This window comes from Rana temporaria, chromosome 1 (genome assembly GCF_905171775.1).
Source record: "Rana temporaria chromosome 1, aRanTem1.1, whole genome shotgun sequence".
Taxonomy (NCBI): domain Eukaryota; kingdom Metazoa; phylum Chordata; class Amphibia; order Anura; family Ranidae; genus Rana; species Rana temporaria.
In genome coordinates, this window is record NC_053489.1 from 122,707,878 (window position 1) to 122,724,268 (window position 16,391).

Consider the following 16,391-nt stretch of genomic DNA (forward strand, 5'->3'; position numbering starts at 1 on the left):
CTCAGAGACAGCGCGGGAGAAGCGGGGAGGACACCACCAAGGCCACAGACGGACGCCGGACCGGACAAGGCCGCCGGGCAAGACACCGACGAGAAGCATTCAAACTGTAAGTAATTCATTTTTTTTCCCTGAAATTTCCCTTCTAGACTTGGGGCGTGTGCTATACGCCGGTACACGCTATACCCAGATAAATACGGTACGTTTTCTTCTTTACTTCCTAGATATGGTTTAATTTCTGAATAAAAATATGAATTATTTCCATTACCCACCTCTTTCATTTAATTGTCACAAATGTTATTACTCTGGGCCATATTCTGAGTAAGTTCTTGAATACGACTTTACGTCAATGACGCACACGTCGGCGTCATTGACGTTTTACGCCGAGAACTGGAGCATGCGCACTGGGCTATTTTAAGCCCGGCACATGCGCAGTTCGTTAGAATCGGGGGCGCGCTTAATTTAAATAGAAGCCGCCCCCTTGGATTTACGCTGGGATACGCCGGGCCAAATACACTACACCGCCCCAAACCACGTGTTTGGGGAATACAGCACTTGCTCCTGTAGGTTGGGGCGGCGGAGTGTAAATGGCTTACGCGCCGCCCGCCAAAAATGTAAGAGAATATGGCCCATTATGTTCTTCTTAGTACAAAAACAATATAAAACTCAACTCCAGCCAAAACGATTTTGTTTAACCACTTAAGCCCCGGACCATTTTGCAGCTGAAGGACCAGGCCCCTTTTTGCGATTCGATACTGCGTCGCTTTAACTGACAATTGCGCGGTCGTGCGACGTGGCTCCCAAACAAAGTTGACGTCCTTTTTTTCCCACAAATAGAGCTTTCTTTTGGTTTCTGCGGTTTTTATTTTCTGTGCTATAAACAAAAATAGAGCGACAATTTTGAAAAAAAAATGCAATATTTTTTACTTTTTGCTGTAATAAATATCCCCCAAAAATATTTTAAAAAATATATAAAATATATATAAAATATATAAAAAAAAACATTTTTTTCCCACAGTTTAGGCCGATACGTAATCTTCTACATATTTTTGGTAAAAGAAAATCGCAATAAGTTTGCGCAAAAGTTATAGCATCTTCAAAATAGGGGATAGTTTTATGGCATTTTTATTAGCAATTTTTTTTTACTAGTAATGGCGGCGATCAGCGATTTTTATGGCGGGCGCATCGGACACTTTTTGACACATTTTTGGGACCATTGTCATTTTTACAGCGAACAGTGCTATACAAATGCACTGGTTAATGTGAAAATGACACTGACAGTGAAGGGGTTAACCTGTAGGGAGTGCTAAAGGGGTTAAGTGAGACCTAATGTGTGTTTCTTAATGTAGGGGGGTGTGGCTGGGCGTGTGATGTCACTGATCGTCGTTTCCTATGACAGGGAACAGGCGATCAGTGACAGGCTCACTGGGAAGCACAGGGAGAGGTTTGTTTACACTTACCTCTCCCCGTTCTTCAGCTCTGTGACCCGATCGTGGGACATCAGTGGCGATCGGGTCCGCGGGTCCCGTAGGCGCGGTCATGGAGCTCAGGACCAGGTAGGGAGCATGGCGGTGGTGTGCGCGCGACCCACGGCTGGGCTCTTAAAGGGCAATGTACCTGTACGTGCTTATGCCCAGCCGTGCTGTTCTGCCGACGTATATGGGTGTGAGACGGTCCTTAAGCAGTTAAGATAGCCCAGGTTGGGACATATCTTCTTTTTATCACCATCTGTGTTGGAAAATATGTGAAAGAAACGGGAAATCTATCCGGAAAGCATTGTAGGCATACAGTATTTCAGGACGTTGCACACCAATAGCTCAAAATGCTATGTAGAGTAAAAAGCTCCTCCTGAGCCATGCTCTCACTCATTTCACCGACCCCGTGGCTTAATCTCTCCAACTGAGATACAGAAAGCAACAAAATGACTTTTTGCAGGGTTAGTAAAGTTTAAAACGTCTATGATATTTTGTTTGCTTTCTGTTCCTAACTGTAATTTTCTTGTCCTGCAGTCAAAGGGATAAAAAGTGGGGGAATTCTCACCAATAGAGTCATAGACAGAAAAAAAAGTTCAAACCCTGCCTTAAAGTGGAGTTCCACCCAAAAATGGAACTTCTGCTTTTTGCAATCCCCCCCCTCCGGTGTCGCATTTGGTACCTTTCAGGGGGGAGGGGGGAGCAGATACCTGTCTAATACAGGCATTTTGCTCCCACTTCCGGGCATAGATAGTCGCAGTATCCGCGGATATCTACGCCATGTCCGGTGCCTCTTCCATTCACCCGTGGTCTTCTGGGAGACACAAAGGTCCCAGAAGACAGCAGGAAGCATTCAGATCGCGACACGCGACTCGGGCATGTGCAGTAGGGAACCAGGAAATGAAGCCGCAGGGCTTCATTGCCTGATTACCTTACCAAAGATGGCGGCACCCGAGAGCTGAGGGACAGATCAGCTTCGGGTGCTGAAATCGCGGGCGCCCTAGACAGGTAAGTGTCTATATTTTAAAAGCTGCAGTATTTGTAACTGCTGACTTTAAAAGAAAAAAAAAATTGGTGGAACTCCACTTTAATCTATTAAAAATAAAAAATAAAATGAAATGGTGATTATTGATGCAATGATAAACAATTTGCTTATGGCCAGTGGGTGAAAGTACAGGCTAATTTGACAGAAATGTTATACATTTTTTCCAAGATTGTTTATTAAATCTTAGTTCTTTGTTCATATGAGAATTTTAGTCACTCAGTATCATGAAAATAATTGCCACATTTGTATGTACAAACAAAACAATATGTTGCAAATAAAGAAGCTGTCAAAAAGGTCTTATGTTTAAGAATGATGAAAAAATTCACAAGGCTAAGCCCCAAGAACACACAAACCCATTTCCAGTACCAGTTACATTCTCCCTCTAGTATTAATACTGTAATAGTAATAGTACAAACACATTGCTTTAAAATTTAAAGCAGAACTAATAAAAGAATAAAAGAAGGGTTATAAAAGAAGGAAGGGTTATAAACTCTGTCAGTTTTTTTTCCATCTTTCTCTCATTGTGGAGATTTCTTTTCACTTCCTGTTCCATAGCCAAAACAGGAAGTGAGAGGAAATCCTTCCAATGTGAAGAAATACCTGGTTGTCACTTGGGTCACCAGAACTATCATCCCGATTGAAAGTTTTCCCCTCTATTCCTATTCTGGCACAACCCAAAATTGTTGATTATATTTAACTTTCACTTTTGGTAATAACAGAAAACAAAATAGTTTTGTCTTTAGTTATACTTTAAAGTGGTTGTAAATCCTTATAGACCACTTTGACCTACATTTAAGCCTAGATTAAGGCTTACCTGTAGGTGCAAGAAATATCTCCTTAACCCACACGGTTCAGGAGATATTTGCAAGAAAAACGGCACCGATGTCTACGGCGCATGTGCCATAGACAATGGCACACAGGCGCACTGAGCGTACCGCTACTAACGGCAATCATGGAGTGACGTCATCGCTGCTCTGGCCAGTTACAGCCCCCCGGAGCAGCGATACCCGGAAGTCACTCTAGGTATCATGGCGGGGACGGAGGACCGCTGCGGGGGCTTCATTCTCAGGTAAGAAAGTTATAATAAGCTAGTATGCTATGCATACTAGCTCATTATGCCTTTGTCTTGCAGGGGGTTTTTATTTTAAGAGAGTGTTTACTTCCTCTTTAACTGTATTTTGCGTCATATAATAATGCGCTCCTGTAATTATTAAAAATACCTTAACTTTATGTTAACATAAGGAGTCAGCATGTAACATAAGACGTTGTACACTTACCTGTCCTGTGAATGGCATTTAATTCTTTGCTCTTTTGCAGAGTTCTGGGCGCTCCTGCTGTTACAAGTTTCCTTCCACCAGTTGCCACATCAGTACTGTTTCCTGTAACAATGTAGGGAAGGCGGGAAAAACATTTGGAGTGGATCCCGGAGCTCAAAAAGAGAGTGAAGAATTCTGTCACTTCCGACTGGACAGGTAAGTATACAATTTTTTCTGTTAAAGGCTGGCTCTTGGCCAGTATTTTTCCTATAGCTTCAGGGTCACTTCAAGACGTACACAGTCATGGGTTTTGTCTCTGTCTGCATACTGCAGGTATATTTATTCGGGAAGCAGGCCAGAACTTTAAATAGAAAATACATTACATACAATACAAACTTTCAACTGCCAAAAACATAGGGGATGAATTATATCAACCCAGTAACATTATATGGTAAGCTTTAGTAAATTTACTGAAATTTGCCAAAGTCCTAGTGCAGAACATCATTTCCTTAACATATATTATTATTATGGTAGAACACCACTATGGGACTGTATAGGACAGGCAAAATAAAGCAAGAGCATTGTGCACACATATGATAAGCTGAGATTGTATTTCTTGCCAACTATGATATCAGTCTTTTTTTATATACACCTGAAAAGTAACATCAATATAAGAAAACAATGGTATAAACCATTTCATCAAAAATTCATTGTGTCCCTGTTTCTTTACGAAACGTAATTTAATCAGAATGATGCATGTCCTGTGTTTTATCTTGACAGTTTCTGTATATCCAAGAAGAGCCTATTAAACACAAACGTACAGCAGGTTACTTGTTGAATAATGCATTTCAACTACTTAAAATTACTAAGAATTTGCTAAGATCTGCACATGAAAACATTCTGTTTCCTTTAACCCTTTAGCAAGCAAACATAGTGCCTTATGTATTAAAAGTGGAGGAAAGAAGTGTTGCATTGAACATGGCAATGGCTTGGGTGTTGTTGTTTATTTCTAATTTGTACTGGAAAGAATATTTGAATGGTCAACTTGGGCTCATTTTATTCATTTAGTTACTGTAAATATGCCCCAAACCCGGTTGCCACTTTCTTTACTTCTTCAAGGTTTACCAGCATTTTTACACAAATCATTACAATGCAGAGTTAGATACATAATAGTATTTATTTATTTATTAAACAAAATTTTATGTTTTACAATTCTAAATTTAATATGGAATTTTTATGATGTATCGTCAACCCTATTGAAAAATTATACTGCTTTGGTATCAAATAAGAGAGAAAAAAAATCAAAAGATTGTAATAAATGCATTTACAAACTCAACCAATTCAGATATTACTGAATATTGTGGAGTGGTAAATTGTTCCCAAAATCCTTTTTTTTTTTTGCTATAAAATGCAGATAGACATAGGAAATGTCATTTGAGTCAATAATTTGGTATACCGTTCTTGCCAGGAATACTAGTTCTACATTCAATTACTGAATTAATGTGGAAGACAAAGCAGGACTTTTGCTAGAATATGGCATTAGAGATATGATTGATTCCACCGACTAAGGCAATTGCATCGGTTGTCTTAATGGTGGAGCTGTCAGTGCCAAATATGTGTTTATCTTTTCATTCTGCCCATTCTGGAACACACAAATCAAATGTTTGAAGGACATTTCACTGACCTGTTACGGCCCTTCAAACACAATACTGGTATTACTCATGTAAGTGCCACATTTTGTAAGGGAAAAGCTTTATCAGTGACTGCTTTGCGACATCTGGCGGTCCATAGTATTTATGAAAAAAAATAGATAAAAAAAATGTTATGTGTCTTTAAAGCTTTTTAAACAACATCTTTGTCCAAAAGTCTTTGGTACCCCCTAGCGGGGGCATAAATGTAGCCCACTCTGAAGAAATACCACTTGGACTGCCAACAATCTATATGGTGCAAAGGTCACAAATCTTGAGATGCCATGACATGGTGACAATAGGACACTTTCCAGACAGAAGCTGACCCAGCATGAATGTAAAAAGGACCACGATCACATGTTCCCACACATTTAAGTCAATAGATATAAAGCGACATGAACAGCATTCAATTCACAAGCTGGTCCTTGGAATTTAACTCTATATGGTTCTGCACTGGGTTTAACGCATGCATATTCAGGAGCTTCAATATCATTTTAATTTGTATATTAACTGTATGAACAAAAAGCACATTTTGCATTTGCTACGTTTAAAAAAAAAAAAATGTAAAATAATTACATAAATATCAGTAAATGATTTTTTTTAAACATCTATTCTGTTTGATAACAATAAAAGAATCACTTTTTTTCAAATAAACATGTTATAAATATATGCATTGCACACAATCTTATCAAACCTTTTTACAAAAAAATAAAAAAAAGATGTTAAAGTCTCAATGGCTTACAAGGCTTATTCATACAGACAATGAGCTGCATCTTACATATGCAACACATCTTCTGACACTTGTACAGGCATGGCTTCATGTGTCTCTGGCATATATACTTCTATCACTTGCAAACAGGTAAGTGCATTACCTAGCAGTGATGCATCCCCGTGCACACATTAACTAGTAGGAAAGTATTTACCCGATACACCAAAAAATGCAGTTTTTAGGACTCTCTTGCTTTCCCCATGTGACAGCACTGGTCCAATCACCAAGCACCAGTGATGCCACATGAGAGTAAGGTAAGTGAGCCACATTTGGCCCCATAACTGGAAGTACTGGGTATTTCTTTTGCTACTGGTGGATGAATGGAGTGACGGAGGAGGGAAGAAAAAGTGATTTGTCCTGCTGAGAGGATAAGCATAAATATAACCTTTCGGTTTGCCTTCATGGGCAAAGCTCAGGTTTGCATTCATCACTTTCATTTTATTATAAAATGTTAGCTTTATATATAAAATCATAAAAAAATATATAATTTAAAAATAACAAGAATTTTTGGTTTATTTGAAGGAAAAATAACACCCTTTAGTAAGTGTTTGTCCACTAATGTGTCATGAGTTCACCAGTCCAGCAATATTAATTTGCAGTACGAGTCTGTACAACTACGTATACAATCTGCTTCTGGCCTCATCAATATTCTATACAAGATATTCCATATTTAGTGAGCACACATTATTACTAGGCATCAGTTAGTACTCCAACGTCTTCCCATCTTTATTTCATAGGGGATCTGTTCAACAAGGGTATTCCTCTAATAATAAGCCCATAGCGTAAATCCTTATTAAGCAGGACCTGGAATTATTATAGGTTAATGATACATACTATTAGGAACAATAAGGGAATTTTATTTAGCATACTAAGCAAAATGAATTGTTCAAACACAGACTGCAGCTTTAAAGCGGATATTCACAGCATCTGAGCACCACAAAGCAAAAACACTATTTAATTAATTTTTAATATTCAAATTCAAACTCCATGGAATACATCTGCCGTTAGCGCCAGCATGCATGCAGGAGAGTGTGCTTAGCTGAGAAAACCCCTCCCCCTCTCCCCACCTCCTGAAGACTCCTGGGATATATGACATCATTTGCCTAGGCAAGAAACTAGGAAGTAACTGAAGAAATGTAAAAACATTTTAAACATTATATACTTTTCTATCTATTTACTAATGCAAGCAGCATGAGGATTAAAAATAGTCAATGTTGATTGGGAGGGTGAAGTTCCACTATGAATTATGACCAGAGAAAAGTGAGAGAAAGTAAAAAGAGCAAAAAGGCAGACTTGTTGTCGATCGCGACCAACAAAGGTTCACTTTTCATTTCATATAATTACTAGCAACACACTTGAATTTGCCCAACATATCTTTTTATTTGTTTTAACAGTTAAAGAGATATTAAAGTTGATTTTTGGGCTAAAATAAAAAAAGTTGCTTAACTTCCCTGCTCTGTACAACGATATTGCGCTAGTCCCTTCCTGATATTGCAAAGTCCCCTGCCATCTCTGCCTGTTCATATTTTCCGTTGGTGCCCATTCAGCAAGCCATGTGCTTAAGAGGACCCGTGCAGGGGAACTCTTGAACCGTGATGTGTGCATCCATAGACACACACAGCGCAGTTAAGCCATGCCCCCTCCTCACAAGATTTGACTGACAGCAGCAGGGGCCAATGGCTTCCACTGCTCTCAGAGTCTCCATTCAGACTAGGCCACTCACTAAAGTTGGAAGAAAAGAGGTTTAACCTTAAACTGCATAGAGGGTTCTTTACTGTAAGAGCTGCAAGGATGTGGAATTCCCCTCCACAGGCGGTGGTTTCAGCGGGGGCATCAATAGTTTAAGGCTTAAGCATTGTATATCATTTAAAAGAAAAGGAAAATGGAGCAAGAAAAAATATTAACTGCAAAGATAATACGCACAATAGACAATAGTAGCAACAGCAAAAAAAAAATGGGAAATAAAAGAAAAAAGTACTTGGCAAGGTACTGAGTGTTTCTTTTTCTTAGCATTGAGAGAGGAATGCTGAACACTGCTGCCATAGTAAACTTTATTATAGTGTTTGATGTAAACTTTTACTTTATTTGTAAATAAAAGGACCAACAAGCCCTGAAACAGTATATCTTGGTGGGTTTGATCTCACTGGAAAGCACTATAACTTGAGTGAAGTCCCACAATATCACAACATGCAAGAACTTGTAAAAGCATGTTAGATGCAGAATGGAACAGGAACAGTGACACCCTTAGCCCCCATGCACACGAGACGCTGTTAAACACGCGTTCAGAGGCAGTTGGACACTTTTTTTAACTGCCCCTGAACACATTCATGGTTGTCCTATGTGTCCATGCACACAGTCACGTTTTTTGGCGTTTTTAGGCAGTTGCGTTTAACCTTGTTTTTCCAGAAGCAAAGAAAATGGGTTCAGACGCAAACGTTTTCCACGTTTCAGACGCTAAACGCAGTAGCAGCGTTTTCGTTTGTAAGCGTTTTTAAAGGTGACCTATTTTTTTACATTAGATATCTCAAAAATGATGGCAAATGATGAAAAAACATAAAAAAATATATAAAAAAAAACTGTAATTGCTTGCATTGCATTGTGGACAATCCACAACTTGTGGCAGGTGACGTGGCAAATAAACAATCCACAACTTGTGGCAAGTGGACAATCCACAACTTGTGGCAGGTAACGTGGCAAGTGGACAATCCACAACTTGTGGCCAGGTGACGTGGCAAGTGGACAATCCATAGCTTGTGGCAGGTAACGTGGCAAGTGGACAATCCACAACTTGTGGCAGGTGACGTGGCCAGGTGACGTGGCAAGTGGACAATCCACAGCTTGTGGCAGGTAACGTGGCAATGGACAATCCATAGCTTGTGGCAGGTAACGTGGCAAGTGGACAATCCACAACTTGTGGCAGGTGAGGTGGCCAGGTGACGTGGCCAGTTGACGTGGCAAGTAGACAATTCACAACTTGTGCCAGGTGACGTGGCCATGTGACGTGTCAGGTGATGTGGCAAGTGGACAATCCACAGCTTGTGGCAGGTGATGTGGCAAGTGACACGCTAAATACAAGTACACTGCTGCTCTCTCAGCTGCTGCTACTCACTCTGGTCTCACAAAATGTCTGAAATGGTTAAATAATACTGTTTTTTGAGCTTAGGGAGGGTCTTATAATGTTTCTTAACTAAACGCTTATAGACGCAAACGCGGTAAAACGCTGCTAAACGTGGCTGCAATTGCAGCAAAATGGGCGTTTATAAACGCTGGTTTCAGCCTTTAAAAACATGTGTTCAGCAGAGTTTGCCCCGGTGTCTCGTGTGCATGGGGCCTAAGAGCACAACTGGTCCAGAGCAGCAAACAGGGCTGCTTTTTTGTTGGAAGTGGTAGGCGCTTTTCGAAAGCATAAGGCAAGATGAAAAGCTCCAGCTTGTAGCCTCTGGGCAAATGTTTTTAACCCACACATCAGAGATGTCTTGGGTCTATAAGGTTGCAAAGGCTGCCAAGCGCCCCTAAATTCAGAAAACAATGAAAGTAATTGTTCTTGGTTCAAATATCTTCTAGTCTGAAGGCCTCTCCCGCTTCATTCGAAATGAGAGCACTCTTTCCTCCTGTAATTTTTTTGGGGCTAAATCTATACAGAGCATTGCCAAACAAGGCGTTCAACCTCAAAAGGCATACAATCTAATTGTTTCTTGCAGGAAAGCTCAGCTGACCCGCACACTAGCTACAGCACCTGCCTCATGTGCAATAAGATAAGCCCCAAGAGTGAGAATTTCAAGAGAGAATCTCCCAACTCATCCACACAGAATCGCAAGAGCTCCAAAATACAAAGCTTTCTCTGAATGAGAGCGGTCAACCTCCTGTATTCACAATGCATTAGGCTGACCACTCAGCACAGAACCCAGAAGCAATCTGAAATCACTGGAGTAGCAGTGTAATTGGTCCAAGGTTTTTCAAATAAATGCTACATAAACATCAAGCCATCCAGTAACAAGGGTTGGGACAAACTATAACCATTATATAGTACCTGAAATGTGGACGCTGTGTCCAGACAATAAGGCAAGTAGAGGACAAAGGCCTCGTCACCGGGATTGCCTATGGTCTCCCTGCAGTTGATCATTTCAGTAGCAGTCAGAGGCAACAGTACCACAGATGATACCACCTTGCAGATATACAGAAAACAGCGTCATATGTATAGGCAAAGGAAGCGCACTGCTATGTTTTTTAAAGAATTCAATACTGTAAAAAAATGTTTAGAAAATATAAATAAAATAATCCAAATATTCCCAATTTTTTTTATTAAAGAGCTTAAGGTTGCGAACCAAATAAAAAAAAGGAAGCAAGGATTTATATAACTGTGCAGCCAGACCTTAGTTAGGAGAGTGAATTCTGCTAAATAGCTACTGTTCATTGGTTTGCCAACAGTGTCCCCTTTACAGAGAGTCTACAGAATAATTTTCCTTTTTTACATGTATACATAAATGTGATCAATTTAACATAAATAATCACGGCCAATATCTTTCCCGGAGCTTTTTCCAGGTTTGTGGGCTCTGGCACTATGATTGGCCACAGCCACGATGTTGTCACTCCTGCGCATGCACAGGCCCAGAAGGAGGGGCACACGTGATGTCACTGGCTGCATGCACTGGAAATATCTCTTAAACTGTACAGGTTTAGGAGATATATTCAATACTTATAGGTAAGCCTTATGATAGGCTTACCTATAGGTAAAAGTTTGCAGAGGAAGTTTACTTTGTCTTTAAGCCCCGTACACAATGCTGAATGTCAGGCAACATCGGCCGGTTCAATAAAAAATAGACAACATCCAGCCTGTGTGTAATGGCGCGTACACATGACCGTTTTTACTGTCATGCAAAGAAAAGTTTTTCTCGATGCGATTGATCGCAATTCCTCTTAAGCCTGCCTTGCATACACACGATCGTGAAAAAAAAATGATCGAGCTAAGCGCGTGACGTACAACACATACGACGGCACTATAAAGGGGAAGTTCTATTCGGATGGCGCCACCCTTTGGGCTGCTTTTGCTGCGTGACAAATGTGCTATCTCCATTACGAACGCTAGTTTTACCAGAACAATCGCTCCTGTCTCATACTTGATTCTGAGCATGTACGGTTTTTTCCCCTCGGAAAAGCATAAACGAGCGGTTTTCGCGACGAGAAAAAGAACAATGGGAAAAACGACGAGAAAAAATAGAGCCGGTTCTAATTTTTTTGCGAGCAGTTTTCTGGTCAAGAAAACTGCTATGGAGCATACAAACAACCGGTTTTCACAACCAATCTAAAAAATGGCAGTTTTCTCGTCATTAAAAACGGTCGTGTGTACGCGGCATAAGGCACTTGGTCCAACAGAAGCTGGCCATATGGCCTGTTTCTGTCGCACGAGCATGCTGTAAAACCACAAGCCGACCGGCTCTAAATCAGCGCTCTAAGCCAGTGGTCTCCAAACTGCGGGTTCGGGGGCCACATGTGGCCCTTTGCTTGATTTTATCCGGCCCTTGGGATGCTTTTTTATTCATTGGCACCAATGATGGGGCATAATTCCTCCCAATGACCCCAATGATGGGGCAGAATTCCTCCCAGTGATGGGGCAGAATTCCTCCCAATAATGGGGCAGAATTCCTCCCAATGATGGGGCAGAATTCCACCCAATGATGGGGCAGAATTCCTCCCAATGATGGGACAGAAGTCCTCCCAATGATGAGGCAGAATTCCTCCCAATGATGGGGCAGAATTCCTCCCAATGATGGGGCAGAATTCCTCCCAATGATGGGGCAGAATTACCCCCAATGATGGGGCAGAATTCCTCCCAATGATGGGGCAGACTTCCTCCCAATGATGGGGCAGAATTCCTCCCAATAACACCAATGATGGGGCAGAATTCCTCCCAATGATGGGGCAGACTTCCTCCCAATAACACCAATAATGGGGCAGAATTCCTCCCAATAACACCAATGATAGGGAAGAATTCCTCCCAATGATGGGGCAGAATTTCTCCCAATGATGGGGCAGAATTTCTCCCAATGATGGGGCAGAATTCCTCCCAGTGATGGGGCAGAATTCCTCCCAGTGATGGGGCAGAATTCCTCCCAGTGATGGGGCAGAATTTCTCCCAATGACAACAATGATGGGGTCCAATGACACCAATGATGGGGTCCAATGACACCAATGATGGAGGATTTTGTACATCTAATGGCCACAGTCCGGCCCCTTAAAGTCTGGAGGACAGTAATCCGGCCCTTTGTTCAAAAAGTTTGGAGACTCCTGCTCTAAGCCAATGGCGGAGAACACTAATTGGAGTTCAACAGCTCAGTGGGAGAGATCACTGTACAACACGCTGGGTTGAACGAAAAGAACTAGTAGTGTGTATCAGGCATTATTGAAACAACAGTCTCGCTACATGGCTAATTAAATAATCCCAATTCAGCAGCCATTTAACAGGGTTGCTGACTGTATTATTTACCATACAGACAACCAGTGGCAGAGGAGTCTACACATGAAGTACAAACAGCAAACTATGGAACGGTACGCACATAAGAGTATACAATAAAAAAAATTATCTTCAGGCAAGCATAACATTGACTCTAAATATTCAATTACTGAAAATAATATTTTCTGAGCTGCAGAATTCGCTGTATAGTTCTATCTATGATTCAGGCCTAAACTCTGTAAGCATGCATTCCCAGATCCTAAACATGGGACTGTTAGTACATTTGGCTATTAAATCTAATTTGGTGGATACTTAAAGTGTATGTTATACCAAAGTCTGGTGAGACAGTGAGGGAGAAAAAATAGAACTAAGTCACAGGCAAAAATAAGGATCTGATGGGTTTCTTATCTTCCTCTAATCAACAAAAAATGGTTTTATTGCTTTTGGAGAGTTTTCTCCACCACCTGCATAGGAGTAGAGGAGAAGAGTAGAGTAGAGTAGAGTAGAGCTCCTGATACCAGTAAAACCCTGATAGGTCTTTTATACAACTATATCCAAACCAAGATAAAGGTTTTGACTTTACTATCCTGTTTTCTTTGCAATCCCTGGTGTTCCTGGCAGTCCCTCTGCTTTCCTATTAAAAACTGACCACACTAGGCAGGACAGCACATCATGTTCAGTTTTCTAGCTATGCTGGGAACTCAATGTGCTCTCTTCCAATGATCAGACTTGTCCTGACACGCCCCTGCTGCAAGCCAATCACTGGGAAGCTCGGTGTGCTGCTGCTTCTCTTTCCCCTAGCTCTTGCAAACCGAGGAATGTGATCAAAAAAGGGAAAAAATATATTTATGTTTTTTTTTTTATATATCTATGCTTTTCATTTCTATTTTAAACGGAATGGTTTGTTTTAAGAGGTGACCGTTTAAAATCACTTTAAGCATTCACTTGTTCCAGCTCTTTGCTACCTCTGCTCACATGTAAACTTCCACTGTTGACCCGATTTATACTTTCAAATGGCAAGTAGGGCACCATGAGTTGCTTTAGGAAAAAAAAGGTTTAAATGTAATCAACCATAGTACAGATTAAAAAAAAAGTTTTTTTTTAATCAACAACAACATGGATTATTTTTTTTTTAAAGTGTATTTTGTGCGTGTACTCGAGAGAGGAGCCGGACTGCAGGAGTTGGAAGTAGGCAGGCCTCCCCCAGAGGCAATCTGCCACCTTTCTCCATGCCCCGGGTGGCAATGGCGGGTGTGTGAGTGGGTCCTCCCACACAGCCCGCCCTACCTGCTCCGCTTTGAAGCCCAACGGGGCAGAGGGACTACCTATAAGGGAGTGAGAGGATTTGCCCGCTCAACCAGCCCTGTTAGTCCTTCGCCTCTCTTTTTTAGAGACCGCGTGGTCAAAGTGCATGCATGTTAACCCAATTTCGAGTGTGTGTAAGTGTGGTGGTTTTTGTGGGAGGGGGGTGGGCGTACTAAGCGCAGGCTTACCTCGCATAGCACCGGGAGCTGGGCTGAGACCACCAAACTCAATTCACATGTAGCCGAGACCGGGATGCGAACCCCTAGCTGCAGAGGTGAATGGCTTGCCACCGCAGCTCCCTAACAACATGGATTATAATAGAGGCATTTTACATTTGCCTAAAATTATTTTTATGGTAATAAACATTGGAGTGGAGAATGTGTGACAATATCATATAGAATATCTTAGTACAATCTCTTTAATTCTGATTATATACTGTATAGGAATTATTAGGTTGGCAATTATAGTTTGCATTAGTAACAGCTCCACCACCTGGTGGGAAAGAAATTCTGTTTTAGTTTGGCATTAACTAATGCTGCCCTAAATACTTCTTCTGAGAATGCACCAGCAACATGCATTGTACTTACTGTCCTTTAATAGGTGGCAATATTAATATTTATTCATTTATCACTAAATGTCAATTTCGGGCACATGATCATATTATTATACAGAAAGGTATTTATCAGGGCCAGCAAAGGTAGGATGTCTGCTAGATCACAAAACCCATCCTCATATTGCAAGCATATATCTCCTCACTGCCTGAAATCTCCTAACATATTGCAAACCAGCATGCTTACAGCTTCCTGTACAAATTATGAATATTGTTTTGGGAAGCATCCTGCATGTGCCAAAATCAAAACACATTTTTCTTTAATACATAAAAACATCTCAATACTGCAGGGATAGGAGGAGTCAGGAAAATAACATGCCTCTAGCAAGAGGGAATGCAAAACTGCATATGTTTTGTTATGAAATATTCAATCAAACAGATACACTATTTTCTTCATGAAACCCTTTACACTTTACTAGAAAGGACAGTGTATACCAAGGATAATGTTTTGTACTCCACCCTGCAGCGGACAATGGTTTTCTCATAACAGTTGTGACAGTAGTAGATGCTGTCACTGTGAAATTGGTAGTTTGGGGGACACGGGGTGTGCACATTGGTTTGGTGCAAGACTGCAGAAAACTGCTTTCACAGCTTTCTCCAGGTTTTGGTATTTCCAGAATGTGGCTCTGTAGTTTGGAGATTCCATAGTGTCTTGGGTGGGACGGGATCTCCAACCCTGTGTCCAGATTTTGTAGATGACCAGCAGGGTGTGAGCTCAGGTAAGCACGGCCCTTATAATGAGGGTATGGGAAGACCTCATGGCTCCCAATTGGAGACTGCTCCACACCAAGAGAGCCAGGAGGTATCCAGGAGTCAGAGGGGCTGCAGGAGGCAGCCAGAATGTGTGTGACTGCAAGAAGCAGTAAACGGCCTGAGGACTAAGGCCAGATCGGAGCTGTGGGCGCTAAAGTAAAGCCGTCCACATTGAAGAATCCTGTGGTCTGGGTGACCAGCATAAAGAACAGGGGTACTGCTAAAGAGAGAGCCAGGTGGGCTTTTAATGGGCTACCATGCCCTAAAATATAGTGCCTGATTGGCTTCAATCACTGACAAATGCATCTACCATGAGAGCTAATGGTCCCCCATGTTACACAGCAATCATTAGGCTCAGTTCACACAGTCAACCAAGGGGTGGTAATAAGAGGCAGTTGATCCTTGTTTTTACCACCCACCCCCAAAACCGATGACAATTATCACAGGAGTGAACTCTTCTCTGAGTTAAACCTTCTTACATGTGCTTTCTCTCCCCTGACCCAGTAGCTCTGAGCTCAGCATTTTAGAGCGCGCTCCTGTAATGGTGGAGGTGAACAGTAAAGCCGCGTACACACGATCAGTCCATCCGATGAAAACGGTCTGAAGGACAGTTGTCTTAGGTTAACCGACGAAGCTGGCTGATGGTCCGTTGCGCCTACACACCATCAGTTAAAAAAACGATCGTGTCAGAACGCGGTGACGTAAAACACGACGTGCTGAAAAAAACGAAGTTCAATGCTTCCAAGCATGCGTCGACTTGATTCTGAGCATGTGCAGATTTTTAACCGATGGTTTTGCATACTAACGATCGTTTTTGACCTATCAGTTAGCAATCCATCGGTTAAATTTTAAAGCAAGTTTGCTTTTTTAACCGAAGGTTAAATAACCTATGGCGGCCACACACGATCTGTTTGGACCGATGAAAACGGTCCATCAGACCGTTTTCATCGGCTTAACCTATCGTGTGTACGAGCCTTAAGAGCTAGGAGTTTCTTAGCAACATCCTAGAATTGAGGCAGAATGGGATGATGTGATTTCTGGGAGT

General features: G+C 41.4%; 1 protein-coding gene across 4 annotated transcripts in view; it reads right to left on the minus strand.

Annotated features, from left to right (window-relative positions):
* KIAA0825 (KIAA0825 ortholog) overlaps nt 1–16,391 on the minus strand; it is a 559,317-nt gene that overhangs the window by 216,870 nt on the left and 326,056 nt on the right. Inside the window, exons 20-21 of one of the 4 annotated variants that reach the window (XM_040342250.1) lie at nt 5,455–5,547; nt 3,629–4,572 (exon numbers count right to left, since the gene is read on the minus strand). The exons of 2 other annotated variants lie outside the window; for them this stretch is intronic. In XM_040342250.1, coding sequence (XP_040198184.1) covers nt 5,490–5,547 — 58 coding nt within the window. In that variant the 3' untranslated portion in view covers nt 3,629–4,572; nt 5,455–5,489. Of the gene's footprint in view, nt 1–3,628; nt 4,573–5,454; nt 5,548–16,391 lie in introns of those variants that run through there. One more of the 4 variants, XM_040342259.1, reaches the window with a different exon arrangement.